The following is a 17,599-nucleotide window of genomic DNA, read 5'->3' on the forward strand; positions in this document are numbered from 1 at the left end:
CTAAGACTTTGCTTCACAGTACTTCAAAGGCTTTTCTTTTAAAATTAGTAAAGCTGCAACTATCATTTTCCTTTTAACACCTCTCTATGATCTTGCTCCATTGCATTTTTCTAGAGGCAGGGGCAGTTCAGTTTAGCTGACTTACCATAACTAATTTCTTGCCACATCCACCCCAAGTGATTTGGGTCTCACTGCAGAGCAGTTCTAGAGTGTGAAATCTGTATTCACTTAGGGTGAAGCACAAGGGGATTACTTGTTTTACAAGCTCAGCTATGGTTCTGCAAATACCTGAGCATGACAGCTTCACAGGGGTAGGGGAGAGGCCTGAAACAGATGCAGTATGGATATTGGATCCTCAGCACTACTCTTGAGCCCATGGTCTCTGCCTTCCTAGTGAAGATAGTTTTCTGGCTCCCCAGGCTGGAGTAGAATGCATTAATTTCTCAAATGGAATTCCAAAATCTAGGGGTTACTGAGATAGTAAGTTCTAATATGAAGGAAAGTAACAGTATTTCTCTTCAAATCATACCCCTCCCCTTTCAAGACAGGAGATAGACACATAAGAATAACAGTTTTTTAATGATATTTTAACATCCATAATGCAAACAATAAATTAAACACAATAAAAATAATTAAATAAGTTCGAGGTTCCAGCCCTCATACAAATTAAACAAAAGACAATTTAAAAATAAGTCTCAAAAAAAAGTGGTTTCTGTATAGTATCAGTTAAATGATTAGAAATCAAGTTGACTGGACATCTGCATTTAAAGGGCACCAAGTCCATAATTCTTCTCCTAGCACATAGGGAGAAGTTGCATAATCAGACTTTTTAGGGGACCTAGACCTCTTCAGCTGCAACCTGAAGTCCAGTCACATTTCTAACTTCTCTTCCTGCAGCACAGTTCTTAATGTATTCTCCTTGGGAACTTGTAATGCTGACAGTTACTATATAGTGAGCGTATAGCAGCAAACCCTGCATACCTAGACTGAGGTAATGCTAAGTAGGCTTTGGTCCTTCTTCAAGCATTAGTGATGATAATGCCATTTCAGTTCCTTTCACTTTCTGATGTAAGGCCTGATCACCCTCTCAGTCCTGATCTTAACAGGGTAGGTTTCTAGTATGTGAATCATAGGCATTGTTCAGTGTGGTGAAAGATTTTAGACTCAGGTCATATATAAAGTGAATACTTGAGCTAAGTTAAACACGAGCAATACTTCCAGACCAAATGCTGGTTCATAATAAAGTGGACAGAACTTGATATGCATAGTATCATGCATGGGAAACCTCATTTAAATGTTAAATATTTTAGCTTCCCATGGAGTGGTTTTCAGGTAATTCAGAGTATCAGCCATCTCTCTGCCTCAGAAGCACCAGTGTGAGTGGCAGGCCACACAAGTCTTCAAAAGGCAAGCCTCTCAAGACATTCAGGACTTCAGTGTCCTAGCATCAGCACAGGTTTGTTCTCGTTGAGTCCAGGTGTGGAAGAAAGGTCACTTTGGTTCAGGGAGAAGACGACTCTTGGCAATTACTGCATTCATATTTGAGTTAATCCAGTTAAGGTATTTAGTAACTCTGGTGTAAACTCCAGGCTTGTTTTCTTTTGCACAGCCATCTCCCCAGCTGACAATTCCATAGAGCGTCATCCTGCCATTGTGCTCACAGACCATGGGGCCACCAGAATCTCCCTGACAACAGAAAGAACAGATGAGGCTATTTTCTGCAGCTGGAGCCTTTTAACACAGGGCCTGTGATGGTTTTTCTAGAGTGAAACAGTTATTAATACCTACTATTTTTTTGAGAACACTGTATAGATAGAACAGAAGGCTCAGCATCTGCTGTGACAACTTTAATACTGTCTATAAGGTAAGGAATTCTCCCCTGGCACAACACAGAGACAATAATTACCTTGCACACAACACTTAAGTTTTATAATCACAGCTATTAGGCTAGTGATCTAAGGTCAAAGCCAAACACCCAATTTCCCCTCACAGAATCAGTTGCCTTGCTGTCCATAAGGTACTTTTACTCAGAGACAACAGCTGTTCCTTTTTAGTGGCTTATATGGCCACTCTGCCCAGTGAGGGTATGGGGAAGCAAATCTAGTTGAGGAATCTGGGGAGGGGCTCTGCCCCCCAGTGGTCCACCTTTTATCCCTTCGCAAAGCTCTAAGAAATGTTAAGAACAAGCAATATTGGAATAGCTTCTCTATTCCTCTTACACATATCTACCAACCATTGCTTGAATAAACTGTAAATAAGGCCTTGAGAAATAGCCATGGCTAAGATACTGCACTTCCTGCTTCAAAAGAGGGTCTGGTAACACCTGACTAGGTCCTAACATCCTTCCATTTCTTTGGCCATACTATGGGTCAACTCCACTGGATAGAGAGTTCCTGCTACATAGACAGACTTGTCTGACTAGTGAAATTACAAGATGCCACCAGCTGATCCATGTGTTGCAGCTAGCTCAGAAAATAAACAAACCCATTTTACCTTGCATGCATCTGTCTTCCATGTGTTGACTCCAGCACAAACCATGTTGTCAGTAACTCTGATACTGTCATAGTATTGATATTTGCATTTTCTCTGTGATATTAAGTTTACAGTGGCTGACATCAGTCTTTGAGCATAGAAGATGTCATCTGCAAAAAGATTGAGTTATTTTCATCAGACAAGAACACTCAAAGTCTGTAACACATACTTAGAGCACACAACTACACCAGTTCCAGTTTAAGGCTCTTATTTCTAGCTTATGCAGTATTGGTTTGCTGTTACTGCTAGTGATTAGGTTTGAGAGAAGGTGTTCCAAATGAAAACTATAAATCTTCAGCTTGAGAGAGTTTGATAGTTTTTGAAGGAAGTTGCACACAAATGCAGTCCTTCGTTAACCCTACAGTATACCTTTGAGTTATTCTACTCATCACCATATCAGGAATGAAAGAAGTTGCTGGTTTACATCTTGGATTACTTTTTAGGGTTGACAAGTGTGAGGAAGCATCAAATAGAAAATGCCATGCACAGCTAAAGATGAGAGCAAAGGTAATCTTTGAGACACACATCGAATACATAATAGAAAGGAATCTTTAATCCTTTGCAGATAAGAGTATAAAAACATCTAGTTCCTACATGGGGCAAGTACAGCCTTGGAAAGAGAAGTCATTCACTTACAAAAGTCTTGTTTGCCGTAACCAGCTATTTCACATCGGGTGTCATCTCGTAAATGAAGGTCCTTCTCTGGCAAGCAGACTGTTCTAACATACTTGGATTCTACTGCACACTGTCCAGAAGTTGTTCTTATCCTTATCAAAGCTAAGAAACAAGTCAGAATAAGTAGTTAGATTTATAAAGTCTCCCCCTCAAGTTCTCAGAGCATAAGAGTACTGGGTAGAGTTAATGGGAATAGTTGCCATTACATCTAGTCCTTGTTCCATATGGCGGTTCTTGTTGCTTATGGAATGACACTGGGCCATTTAATGACTTATTTAACTTTCCAGCACCAAAACTGGTAAATGGTTTTGCTTCCCTCCTGGAAGGATGGAGGCAATAGCTAAGGGAAGATACCTCTGCAAGTGTATCCTCAGATGTTTTATAACTCCAACTTCCTGCTTGGCTGTAGAGGGTAGCACCTGCTGCCCTGCCAAAGAGGGGCCAATTTATGCTGTACTTCTCACCAGAAGGGTTTGAGGCTATTCTTTGACTCTTTCCTTAGCAAGAGGAATTTGGAATGTAGTAGTTTTGTTTCAAGCAGAAAAGTAGCAAATCTATTCCATGTATGTTGCAAAAACATCTAACTTAGTTGGTTTAGAGATAGGCTTGTGAAAGCTAGCAGGACTTGTGAATGTCTCAATTCAGGATAGCCTTTGGCTAATGTGGTACCTGATAAAGCATCCCTCTACTATATGATGAAACCTATTGGGCATGTATTGTTTTCCCATTCTTTACTACAGAGTGACCTCTGTAGACAGAGAATGTGATCTCTACCCCCAAAAAATTCAGGCCCTACTATGCTCAAAACAGAGCAATCCTACTGCATGTTTATAGGGCATCCAACCCCATTCTGGATAGCTAGACCTGGTGTGCATACATTTCTGCTGAGAGGTATCCCCTCCAGTTAGGAAGCTAGTAGAAATAGGATGTTTGCCACCAGTGTTTATGGAAGAGCCATCTCTGGACCTCTGTAAGGCATAAGAATCTTATAGTTGACTGTGTGCCAGGTAATGCATCTGATGTGCCACACCAAATTCATAGTATCTCAGCAGCACCTGTTCTCTATCTCACCTCCAGTTCTACTCCTATTAGGAGGTCTATGCCACAGTTACATAGCCTTCAGCTATCCTCAGCATTTTAAAGGCTCATATTGAGACAACACTTACCAATATCATTCTCATTGCCACCTGTCTCATCTGTAAAGTCTGGGTGAGAGATGATGTCATCAACCATGAATACTTGTTCCTTATCATCAGTAACATTGAGCATAGACTTTCCAAGGAATACTTTGTAGATGGATTTGTGTTGTGGATTTTTTGACCTGAGAGAGTAAAGAGATTTATAAATACTGCTCATTTCTGAGACCAAGGCTGACAGTTTAGATCAAGTCCAGTTCTGTTTTGTTTACTTTAATGCTGACAACAGCAAAAGCAAGCTTTCAATGTTGATCCAGTATTCTAGAAGAAAGCATCCTGATTCTCCATTTGAAGGGATAATATCTATGTCCACACATTTTGGAATACACACCTAGCTAGCTGCTACTGATGGTAAACACTGACAATGAGAATCCCCCACAGTGTGCCCAAAGGATCAGCTTTCCATGGGAAAAACAATAAGAGACACCTATAAATGTATTACTCAACAGCTCGTTCCCTTTCAGTATAACTCTTAAGTTTGGGGAACAGCTAAGGAAAAGTTAAACTCTGGATCCAGTTCAGGCTAAAGTAATTTAAACTACCTAAAGAATTTTCTATTTGTAGCTTGTTCTGCTAGACTTGTTTTGCCTGAATAAGATCTTTACTACAGTAAATTTTGCAGTGTTGCTTAGCAAGCATCCCACAAAGAAATCAGTGAAAGATACAGAACAGTAAACTTACGGATTATGAAAACAGTGTGCTGCTGTGAGCACCCAGCAAGGGTCAATGAGACTGCCACCACACAGGAAATGGTCTTTGCCCCTTATGTTTTGGAAGATGCCAGCTATCCAAGGCTGAGACTCAACTTCTGCCTGGCTTCCACCAACAATCTTGTAGTACTTGCTCATGCTTCTTTCACCACACGTGTTTCCTACAAAGAGAGAAGTGTTGTTCAGATGTTCTTACAATTAAGCACCAACTTGTACTATTAAAAAACGCCACGAAAAATCAACTGTCTACTGTTACTTACCACACTTTGGTATGTTGCAGGGTGTTTCTTGAATGAGGAATCCCTTTTTGGTGTAACACCAGGGCCTGCTACTTCCATTTGGGTTTCTAGAAGAAAAAGGCAGTATTCTACTTTAAGACTTAAAGTATCTTAGAACTGTCTTGAAAAGGCCCAAGTACTCTACTGCAAGATATGCCAGAGAATGTAATTAACAACTGACTATTACTGTTCCTTACTAGGAATTTTAGAATACTATCAGCTTCAATATTGAGAACTCCAGACACTCCAAAGAGTATCAAAATTAAAACTCTAATAGTCTGATTCTTTGGGTTGTTTTTTTAAAGTACTATCACTTCAGGCATTTATGGGGATGTGACAAGAGAAGTCATCCCAGGAAGATGCTTTTCCTACCTGCAGTAGCTGTGTTTGCCCAGTCCAAGCTGTAAAGTATCCCTTGAGCGAACAAAGAAATGACTCCGCCTGACAACTGAGGGAAGGTCCCATGGCAGACAGTCTTCTTCTGTCGCCATTCCTCTGTAGTCCTCCCCATTCCCAGTATAGCACATGCTGTTAGTCTCTGAGAAAATAAATATTTTGTTAGCAGCTTGTTCTTATAATGTTCTGAGACAAATGATCTCTACTTATCCATCTTGTGATAAGAGTTCATGCATTACATGCGAAAAATAGATGATGTGAAGATGTGGACTGATTATGTTTCCCTATTAAATCTGTTTTATATGAAGTTTGAGCATCAAATATCTTAGACTTTAAAGCAGGTCTATTGCTTCTTTAACAGTTTGTATATTTCACCATATAACCAGTTCTGCTGACTCAAACAAGTTCACACTCACCCCACCAATTAGTGAGGCAGGGATAAAGAAAGTTAGAGATCCTGATTTTGCATGAATATTTAGTTGTTTCTCCTCCCTCCCTTAGTATAAAGCAGTAAAGGACACTCAATGCTCACAAGCAATACTCTCACTTGGAATTTGATGATTTGCCCATATTTTTGTATCTTTCCCTCAATTCAGTATTAAGGAAGATACTCTACCTAGTTCACAGTGAATACCAGTGTATCCTACTGGACATACACAACGACTAATTCCACTGAAGTAGTAATAGGTGATGCATTTTCCTCCATTCAGACAATTGCATTCTGCAAGTAAAACACATCACTAATTAGATGCAAAGTTAATTTGAGTGAAGTAAACTGTACTCACAAACTACATCTTAGATGTTTTAAGTACCATTAAAAGTCTTCACATGCAGGTTAACAAGATTTTTAGGTTCAACAGACAGATATTTACCCTTATGATCTGATCCGTGTTTGTACAGCAGCTGGTAGTGCTTCTTGATAGAAGTCTAAAAGAAAAAAAAGGATTTTTAAGAAAAGGTTCTTTTATAGGATTTTATTATCTTTACATGCCTAAGCTCTGTTCCTTACTGCATAACTTCAACAGTTTAGGGGTAGTTTTTTGCATGTAGTAACAGCTGAACCTACTCTGTGGAATCTGGACATGAAAAGTGGAACTCTACTGGAGCAAAAAGCAGAATGGAGAAGAAAAAACACTCACCACAACCTCAGGAAAACCCTACCAGTCTAGCTCACCGCACCAGGTCAACATACCAGTTATTTATGCTGTAAGGACCTAAGCAGCTCTCAATGGTCAGTTTCCCCAAAATAGGGAACATCTCCCTTTCCACTTTTCAGCCACCAAGCAGTGCAGCAAAAGCATCAGAGCAAATTGAGAATACAGCTCTTCGGTGACATTGGTGCACTGGAATAAAAGCAAATAGATTTGTACACTAGATTCTTGTCCTGTACTTCAGGTCCTACCTCTGCTTTGCAGACTGGCAATTTTTCTCCATAGAATTAAATAAGACTAGGCTTTTAGTATATTTTAGTATATTTTTAGTATATAGGCTTGCCTGAGCTGAAAATAAGTAACACTATATTTCCATAATGCTGGTAAATGGCTCTGCTGATGGACACCAGCTACCTTACAAATTAAGAGTCAGAAAAAGAAAAAATCAAGTTTCTGTTGTTCCTTTAGCATCACACTTTCAAGTAGCTGAAGTGGAAGTTCAGTTAAGGCCTGGCATCTACCTCCATGAAAGACCTATGAGCTCTTGGTACTTGGTGTCCAGGTCTAAAACGCATTTAAAAAATTAGAGAAGCTATGTTTCCTAGTGAAGACATAATGCAAGCACCATTTGAATGGGAGCAGAATCAAAAGAAATTCCAAGAGTTCAAAACTGTTTCTTGGAAGTATATGTGCAACAGGTTTACACCTATGTGCAGAAGCAACAAACAAGCAAGTCAAAAGCAGAAGTATAATCAAAACTGGAAGTGGTTCCAAATGAAACCCTCTCCATTTATTTCAAAACTTACAGAATGCAGTCCCATGACAAGTGTGCCCAGAGATACTGTGAGGAGGATGAGTAACTTCATGTTGTTAACTTCTCACTTCGTTTGTCTTCTATCTGTATTATTTTAATTCTGAAAATAAAAAAGGAACTTCTAGTTTGCAGCATCAGCTTTCTTGTTTCTGTTCTCATCAGTGGGTTCCAAAATAAGTCACAACACAACTGACAGAAAAGTGAAGCATGGACTTGCTGTGGAATACCTGATTATTTCCATAAATTAGGGATGTTTGAAGCTTTTGTTACATTTGGCAACAGAACCAGTTTTGTTTTTTTTTTTTTTTTACAATTTAAATGAATCAGAGACGGGACTATTAGAAAAATTCATGTTCTGTTTCTGAAGTGTGAGGACTAACACAGAAATTGGCAGGTGTATTTAGTTGTCATCCAGCTGTTCATACCTATTTAACTGCAACAAAAGCACTGGATGTCCACATTTAGAGCATGAAAGGGAAAACTGCTTTTTCATTACCTCTGTAGCTGCTGACTGCTCTCATGGCTAATCTCTTAGATAAACCTAGCCACCTCACTGAGTACCTGACAGCCACACTCTTGAGAGTCTGGACTCTATGTTCCCTCACTTATTCACATTATTAGAGAGGCTTAGAACACACACTGACTTGATTTCCTGTGATCTTGCAGCCAAGTATATATAGAAATCTTGTAAAGAGTAATTGTTAAAAAACTAGTTCATAAGAGCCACACGTGAAGAGAGCTATGAAGTACCAGTGTGTTTACTTCTAATGGCAACAATTATGGGATTCTTTTTTAGAGCATCCTCAGCTGTAGAAAACCCAAAAAATCTAATCTTAGTTGTATTTACATTAGCAATCAGTGCACTGCAGTAGGAGAGGGTACACAGAACTGAGCTGGTGCTGAAGACCTGCTCCACACCTCATCTGCCCCTGATGCTTGTGTCAGACTAGTTCTAGCATGGTCAAATACCTGCTGGCATTTGCTGAAGAACATCTAGTTCAGTTTTTATTAGAAGAAATACAGTACAAGTACTCTAAAGCTATTCAATGAATACAGTATCACCGGATCCACTTGAAAAAAGCTGACACAACCCCAACCGAGCTGTTAATGCAGATGCACCCTCCACTTGTACGCAGGCTTCACAAGCCCGCAGGATCAAACCATGCCCCAGGCACTCCGCCACACACACTTCTCAGATCTGGCAGATATCTTTGCCTTTAAGCATTATTCATATAATCAACATAACTTTTAGCACATCCAGCAGCTATACAAGTAATTTATCAGTTGCTGCCACAATTAGCTTCCCAGGCCCAACCTTAGCATCACCAATAGCACCGCAGCTGATTTGTTAGGAAACCGATGATGTACCACAGCACAAAGAGCAGCTCTATCCCCGCGGCTGAAGCGCTGCACCACACCGGACTTACTTTTAATTTAAAGAGCAGCCACTTAATTCTGCCGGACTTACACCTGGCAGCTCTGCCCTCAAGCCGTAACTCTGCGGCAAAGACACGGCACTTACCAGCGCAGGAGCCCCGAGAAGCGCCGCGGAGACTGCCGAGTCGGGAAGGCGGGCACAGATCGGAGCGTGCTGAGTCGGGAAGGAGGGCACAGATCGGAGCGTGCTGAGCCGAGAAGGCAGGCGCAGACCTGCGATGGTGGCAGCGCAGCCCAGGGCCCGCGCTATAAAGGCCGAGCCGGGGCGGTGCCGCCACCGTTGCCGCCCCGGGGCGGGCCCGGGCCCAGGCCGGTGCTGCGCCCTCCTCCCCACGACCCGAGAACGCCTGGGCGCATTCCTCGCTGTAAACAAAAGCTGCTGGAGCGACTCATGGGGGAAATTTTAAATACTTTTTTAGTTTCGGGGGGAGTCTGCTCGGGGCGAACGAGCAGCTGTATCCGGGGTTGGGTTTCTGTAATGGGCTCCCTGGCTCCCCCGCCACAGTCAGCGATTCCTTAGGGCCGCTCAGATACACATGTGAGTGGCGGCTGAGGCGAGCGACTTGCGCTGAAACGCGCCTAAAGATACGAACGTGTAGGGTGTGTTTTATTAACGAGGCGCTACCCGTAATGAGGGAAACGCAAATGAGTTAGTAATTAATAGAGGATTAAATTGATTCAGTTGTGGGTGAAACACAGCCCACTGGGAGGGGGTATTGGGCCAGAATGTGTGCTTGAGGCACTTGTGTTTTCGGACAGCTGCCTCCAGCTGAAGCCGGGGTGTCTGGGGCAAGCAGCAAGCATTCCTCAGGCCAGCTAGAATCTACTAGGACACGGGGCTCACACCAGGGACAAAACTCCTCTTCCTCAAAGCTGCTTATAGTTCTCTCACCCCTAAGCAGTCAACTGCTCCCAAGAAATTGGTTATGGTTTTCCCATAATTTCTGTCTTCCAAAGAATTATTCAGAGGGGGGGGATTTCAAATGTGGATGGAGATGTGGATCAACAGAGGTCTGCCTAAGCATGCAGGCCCACCAAAAGAGATGGTCTTTCCTAGCCCAGCCAAATGTTGTGCTGTGATGTTGTAACAATGCGGTGAATAACAGCAAACCAGCACATGGTATTTGTGGGTATATTCATAGTATTTAGCTTCAGGTAGAGCAGGTGACTAACCTGAGGCAGGTCTCCATAGCTTGTGTAGCTCATGAAAAGCAATTTCTTCAGAAGCCAGGTCAGAACAGGAGTTGACCTGAATTTACCCTCAAGAGAAATGTTTGGGGTTTTTTTTTTTTTTTTTTTTTAAACTGGTCAATTCAGAGCTTAGGGAGCCCATCTTTATATGTTTGATGTCTAACTTCACTGGTATGAGTATGGCTTAACTTTCTTTTTTCCTCCCCATCTTCTATTTATGCCAAGTCTATGGTACAACCATACCTTTATTTGGGTGCTGACCACTTATATTCTCTATTTCTTTCTGTTCAGATCTTCAGGCTCACATCAGAACAGACCTTATGTCTGCTGAAAGCATGCTAAATTCACTTCAGCAAGTGGCAGAATCTGAGTGAGGAAAAGCAGCTCAAGGTGGAAGTCAAAAAATGAACGTTGGTAAGGAATACATCTTTCTGAATTTCAGGAAAGTACTTTTTTTCTTTTTCTGTGGTGGTTGAATATATAAACATCACAAACAATTATATCCTCTAAGAAGCAGGGCAGAAAATATCAAGGTAGAATCTCCATGCCACTCTCATTTCTTTAGAGGAGTGACTGTGAAGTAGAGTTATAAATCAAGAATAAATTGCGAAGGGGAACAATCCAGATTTTAAGAGCAGTCTGGAACATCTACTCCCTCTGTGAATTTTAATATACCAACCTTACACATAAGAAATGAAAAAATGGGTCATGGTTTGAATCAGCGGGAAGAGGAAGAAAGGGACAAGGTGCCAGGAAAAGGAGTGCTCTTTGGGGTTGGACAGCTCTCTTTCTTCCTCCTCCCTGCTCCCAAGACAAAGGTGCTGGACCTTGGTGGCTTCCTCAAGCTCTCTGGAAAAAGAGTCAGCAGTAGAGAATCTGCATTTCGTCTTTCACATTTCACTTCCCTTAAGAAATGATGTAGAAGTGTGAGCAATGACCTTCTCCCTTAAATTTTGAGCAAGCTGTGCGGATGTCTCCTATTCCTTATTTCCCCCCTAAAACCTGAAGGTCCATACTTGTTTCCCAGCCCAAGAGCCAGAAACTTCTGTTGTCTCACTCTGGCACAAGATACAGCAAGATTCAAAACTGCCCTTTTATATCCTTTACTTAGTTTTTACTGAAATACTGTATTACTTAGCTCTCTATGATGAAAAGTATCTAAAAGGCCCCCAGGAGAAGTAACCTGAGCTGTGGTGTCACCTTATTTCAATTGAACTGGTAACAGCTGCTGATCAGAAACTTTGCCATGTTTCCAGCACTGCGTTAGCACTATCAGATTACTTTGGTCTGAATATTTACACCTAGATAGGTGAATTAATTATAGTTGAATGATTGGACTGAAACTATGGTTGAGCAGAGAGATACCCAAGCTAGCTGCAAATAGGTTTGCTTTGGTACTGCAAGTAATCTCACAGCAAACGCGGCTGCATGATCTCTATGAGCATTAAACGACTCTTAGGGAAGCAGAACTGGATGACATAATTTCCAGTGCCTGAGTTCACTGAGCTGGCTGATGCATGGCACAACAACCAACCTGAATTGAGGTTACAGTGGAAATAAACTCTTGGACCCTTGTTATATGCCCTGCCTTAAGGCAGAGACCTTGGAAAATCTGTAGCCTGGCACTTCTGGCAAGACCTTCATATGACCTCAAAGCTGGACTTGCCTGCACAGATAGGAAATGCTGAGACCCAGGAGTGGGAGGGGTGAAACAGGACCAGTTCTGCTACTAAGGGACTGTAGCCTCAGGGTCAGGATTTGTTCATTAGTGCACATCTCAAGAATTTAGAAGGGCCCTGTTACAAGTCATGATACCTCTCCAGAGTAAGATTGTCGTAAGACAGAGGAAAAGAAGGGCTATATAACTGCAAATCAAAGTTCCTTGTAAGAATACTGAACAAAATTAAACACCTATTGAAAGAGGCAGAACCCAGTAAATACTGATTAATTACAAACCATGGGGTTTAAGAGAGAAATTCTGGTACAGGTCCAAGTACAAGTTTTGCATATTTAGAGACACCTTCTGTTTTCCACTGATTAATTCTTGTTTTGTATGTCTCTGGTTTCATCACAGAAAGGAAGAACTTCTGAAGAAATGAGAAGAGCCACAGGAAGTGGTATGGATGACCTTGTAGAAGACACTTTACTTGCTTAGTACAGCATCAAACAAGAAAAAGTAATTTTGCAGAAGTTGCCAGAGTGGAGATGTGATTATTATTAATTCTAGTGTTCATTTTCACAACTGATGATAAAATATTAAAACTAAACAGAAATAACACCCACACATTGGTTCTGGTGGAACTCCAGAAGGATTGAATGCATGGAGAGTGAAGTAACCCTGTAAATATTGATAAAAAGAACTGCCACAGAAGTGCTGTTCTATCAGGAAAAAATTCCCTTAGACACTCCACACTGTTTTTCTCAGTCAAGGACACTCATTAACCTAATAGGAATCTCCACATGCTTAAAATTAAACCATGCTTAGAAATCTGCCCTAAACCTTAAAATCCTGACTCTGTGAGCAGACATTCTTCAAGCTGCTGCTGAAGATAAGAGGGCTCAATGCAGGGGAAGCAGTCCCTTCTGCTCAAGTCACTTTTGGACTCAGGGCTCAGATGCACCTGAGGCTTTATGTTGCCTTATGTTCTAGTTTGCAGCACAGATCAATAATACCAGAGTCATGTTTGCTTTGTCATCAGGGCTTCCAATGAAAGAGAAAAATCATTTGCAAGTCCTCACTGCTCATGGAGCATTAAGAACAGGGAAGTCTACATTTGCACATGAGCAGTTTTGTCTACCTGAACCTCTGTCATCTCAGATCAAAGATCGCAGTTAAGCCTCACATTCAGTATTTAGCGACTGAGAATACAACAGCTAAGAAAACACCTAGATCCTTTTAACATGACTTTTCATCTCCATAAAGATGATTGGTGGTGGTGGTTTTTTTGCTAAAGAAAATATCTTATAATGGAATTAAGTAGCCCCAGCTATGAGTGTAGAATATAAAGAATATAGCTATTTTTACAACTTCTTTGTGTATTGGGATACAGCTTCAAAATCAAACAGCATTGGGTTCCTGTATTTTTTTTTTATTATGGCACAAAGGATTGCAAGACATTTATAAAACGTGTTACAAGTTCAAGGGAAATTTTCCAGTATAAAGTTTTTTTATAGCTCAAAACAAGGGCACTTTTACAGTAAAACATTTTGTATTCTCCCTTTGATATTAGAAAATTTATTTTTTTTAATAATTTCCTTCTAGCTCTTGAGATAACAAAAGGTATGATTGAATAAGCCAACAGATTTTTAAATATAAACCAATAGATTTCAAATGTTACATTATCACCATTCATAAAGCTAAAAGTATATAGCTTGTTCTTTAATCTTATTCCTTCAAATTACAGCTTGTATGAGTCCCAGGAATTTCCAGAGTATCTGATTTAAAGTCAAATGTGATTCATAAAAATTCTTGCACTTTAATGACTCTTGATTACTTGTCAGTTGTTTGTGGTTGGAATCTGAAGCAGATGGTGATCTCATTTCCTCTAGGTTTAATTCAGGTACTCAGGTTTCTTTGTTGATTTAAAATTTTCTTCCTTGTCCTTGCTGCCTACTGTTTTTTCCTTATCTGTGTTATTTGTGTGGGTAGAAGTAGCTGATGGCCATCGGACTCTCTCCCGGATGCTTGTTGACACTACTTGTTGCTTTGAAAGCAGCAAGATTAGCCAGCATTTATCTCTGAACTAAGCCAGCGTAATAAAAAACTTGCAAGCTTGCTTCAGTCACAAGAAGAAACCAACTGCTGTTGGCTCAGCTATCTTACTACACTAGGAGAGAATGCGATTGAAGCTCCAAAACAATATAATGCCTCTCAAGCACAGTTATGTTGGATACTCCACTTGCATTCTTCCAAGTGAGTGACTGTGCTAAAAGTTGACTCTGGGTACAGGCTGAGCTCCCAGAGCACCCGTGAAATCCCCTGTCACTGGGCCCTTTTCATTCTTGCGTAGAAAGCAGATACTTGACGAGTGTTCTTTTTTTGTATACAATCTTTTGTTGTTTCAGTGAGCTGTCCGGATACAGATATTTTTCTGAACAGCAATGATCACATGCGAGGATTTCTTCATCAGCTTGATGTGCACCTGCTTTTAAACTATGTTTTGTATCTCATTTAGCATTTCTGAAACTCCATTGATCATGAAAATCACCAAACTCTCTGATGTTTGTTGGAACTGCTCAGTTGAAACAGCTAATATCTAAATCAAAGATCAGTTTGAGCTACATCTATTGCATCCAGATCCTAAATAGTTCAAAATTATGCCTGTCTTTAGGTCTAGGCCTGTCTTTAGTTTCTGGTAGCATCGGGAGAAACTCAGGAAAGACCACGTCTCAGTTTAAAGATAGAAGGCAAAGAGCAAATGCAGATTTTTAGGGATTAAGTTGTGCTTCTTTTTGGTGATCTTAAGTTCTGAAGTAGGATATTTTTCAAGGGAATCCTACCTCTGCTTGCCATCTACCAATCTGGAATAGTGCATTCAAATCTTACATTGGAAATTTACAGGAACAGCTGGCTTGAACTTTTATTTCTGCAGTGCGTCAGTCAATTGGATTCACATTCCACAGGAAAACCAACAAACTGAGACCACGCCAGTTGGCAGACTTCTGGAGAAAAAAAATTGCTAAAAACTGGGGAGAAAGCAAATTTTGGGGAATGAGTTCCACATGCTGTATCCCAGTGATGGTGTACCCAGGCAGCAGCATACCCTAACCCTCTGTGCAGTTCAGGCCAGGCGAGAAAATAGGCACAGGCACTGCTTGTCTCCATGAGAGGCTCCCTAGGAAGGTCATTCAAGTTTCCACTGCTTCCTTCTCTGTCTCTGGCTTTTCTACTTGTGAAGGAAGATAAATGCCTAAGCAAGGTAGACATTTCCTACCCACAGGGAAGGAAGTGGTGCTTTTACAAGTTGCCCTGCCAAGCAGCACTAATTCCATAACAGGTGCCTTACTGGAGAGACAATTAATTGTTCCTGCTCTTGGAAGGGTGTGACACTACCTGCTCTTATCAATTTGGCCTCCATGGAGGCCTCCAGCATGTTGTGTAGGTCTCACACCTCTCATGCAGAATCCAGGGGTGCGGGATCCATGGCAGGGAGCCCTCTCTGCCCAGAGGGTAGCAGGTGGGCCAAGTGTATCCCTTGCATCCATGGAGATGCAGATGGCTAGTAGTGACAACACAGAATTCTGCCACAATCCTTAAACACATGGTTGTTTTGACTGTAAATATCTAGGTACCATAATGGTGGGCAGTGCTATGAATTTCAAAAGCACTAATTACAAGCTATGGAAAAATAGCTCTGTAATCATAGTATTAATTACATTAATGATGGACTGTTTTATGAAATACTGAAAAAGCTCTAAGGAAGAACCCTGAGAATTTACAGCTGAAGGAAATGGATACCAAAGATGGGAGTGCTGAAGACTGGGAATGTAGAGAGTCCATTGGGCAGCACTGTCTAGTGTGTCAGGCAGCTTCTCAACACACTTGCAAGTTAAGAGCGGTGGAACAGTGCAGAGGAAAAAAGTTTTAGAGAGAAAAAAAAGTTACTTCCTGGGTGCTATTGAACAACAACATTCTTCCTGCATAAGCTCATAAAGAAACTGTGCTGAGAAGAAAGGGGAAGCAGAATTACCTTGGGTACTCTAATAATAGAATGTGTCTCTAAAAATAGTACTTATCTTTTCTCCCACGCCTTTGGATGTTTTGGCTGCAGTCTTCCTTTGTTGTTTGGGTTTTTTTTAGCTAGTTTCCTGTAATTCATTCTAGTAAATACACTCTGCTACTTTCCCTAATCTTTGTTTGCTGATTGTTGTTTGAAGTTTATAGAATTTAGGTAAATATATCTGTAAAGAAAGTTGTGCTTGGTCTCCTGCAGGAACTTTAACACCCCTCTTGTCTAGAGCAGTTGCAGCTTTCTTGATAGACAAAGAGGACCAAATTAAAGAAGAAAGAGAGGCAAAAAAAAAAAGATATTGCAGAGCCTTCTTGTATGTGATAAGCACATCAGAAAACAAGTTTCTGAAGTACTTTTTGTTTGCAAACTAGGTCTTTTTGTTATCCTGGTGCAAAGTCTTCCAGAGGGAGGTTCTGGCATACATTGACTTATCATCAGTACCACCAAGGGTATTTCTTCCAGAAAGAGGAAATACTTACTTTCTGTGTCCCTCCTCTGTCTCCATGGCTTTTTCTTGGCAATACTGACTACTTGTGCCATTCTATGATTTTGGTTAGAACTGCTGGAAACGACAATATTTTGTTTCTTCTGAAATCTATGTGTTTCTTGAGCAATGTATCTCAAATTAAGATACAACAAAGCCTTCCTCATAGGGACTTTTTGAATCAGCTTTGGAGTGCATCTTCCTTTTGCTCCCTAAGAGTTGTCAGGCATATTCTCACTTGGTCTCTATGGACCAAACAAGGAGTGGGGCAGGCGTTTATAGGGGAGATGGAGAAGGCAAGGTGTAGAGCAGTCTATGCTCTACCTGTAAGGCTCAACATCTTGGGCTGCATCATGGTACAGGGAGGAACATGCAGTGTGAAGTGTCATTTGTGTTTCACAAACTGCTGTGGTTTATCCAGGACAAAGGCAGGAAAGAAATGTTAAGTAAGTAGTTGTGAGAAATGGAAGGAGAACACAGTAACAAATGAAGCTTGTGCTGGAAAAGGTTGAAAGGTTCTTTTCCCTGGACTTAATATCAGAAAGGTTAGTAAGTAGAAAGTGGAGGTTGGCCACACAGGTTATTCAGGAGGAGTCAGCATCCAAAGGGTGAATGCAAGAGGATAGACCTGGAAGGTATATAGGTCATGAGAAGATGTTCTGACAGTGAAAACAATGTGGCTGACTCAGTGAAGAACAGGCAGAAGATAAGGGGATGATTTGATCAAAGATAATTCCATAAGAGAAGCCTTTGTGGGACTTTTTCTGAGTTCAGACAAGAGAAGAGGAATTGCATTTGCTAAGGCTTCTGGCAGGCAGAAAAGTTGCATTGCTTTCCATGATAGAAAAAGGTGCAGGACAGTGTCTTTGGGGCAAAAAGAACCAGGAAAGATGGAGCTCTGTTACAACTGAGTTTGATCATATGAAAGGTCTTATAAAAAGTGATACCAGAGAGTTGTGGGGATTTACTCTTTGACAGAGCAAGGGAGGTTTACAGTAGAGTT

General features: G+C 41.0%; 1 protein-coding gene across 1 annotated transcript in view; it reads right to left on the reverse strand.

Annotated features, from left to right (window-relative positions):
- Positions 1-573: 573 nt before the first annotated feature.
- The window catches only part of PLAU (plasminogen activator, urokinase), a gene marked incomplete at its 5' end in the record, with an annotated part of 72,503 nt that continues 55,477 nt past the window's right edge, over positions 574-17,599 (reverse strand). Inside the window, 10 exons of the mRNA XM_084264607.1 lie at positions 574-1,686; positions 2,494-2,642; positions 3,169-3,309; positions 4,374-4,528; positions 5,085-5,274; positions 5,374-5,459; positions 5,764-5,929; positions 6,404-6,508; positions 6,660-6,714; positions 9,275-9,552. Coding sequence (XP_084120733.1) covers positions 1,492-1,686; positions 2,494-2,642; positions 3,169-3,309; positions 4,374-4,528; positions 5,085-5,274; positions 5,374-5,459; positions 5,764-5,929; positions 6,404-6,508; positions 6,660-6,714; positions 9,275-9,552 — 1,520 coding nt within the window. The 3' untranslated portion in view covers positions 574-1,491. The remainder of the gene's footprint in view (positions 1,687-2,493; positions 2,643-3,168; positions 3,310-4,373; positions 4,529-5,084; positions 5,275-5,373; positions 5,460-5,763; positions 5,930-6,403; positions 6,509-6,659; positions 6,715-9,274; positions 9,553-17,599) is intronic.

The sequence above is a fragment of the Gallinula chloropus genome (genome assembly GCF_964237585.1).
Source record: "Gallinula chloropus genome assembly, chromosome: 5".
Classification (NCBI taxonomy): domain Eukaryota; kingdom Metazoa; phylum Chordata; class Aves; order Gruiformes; family Rallidae; genus Gallinula; species Gallinula chloropus.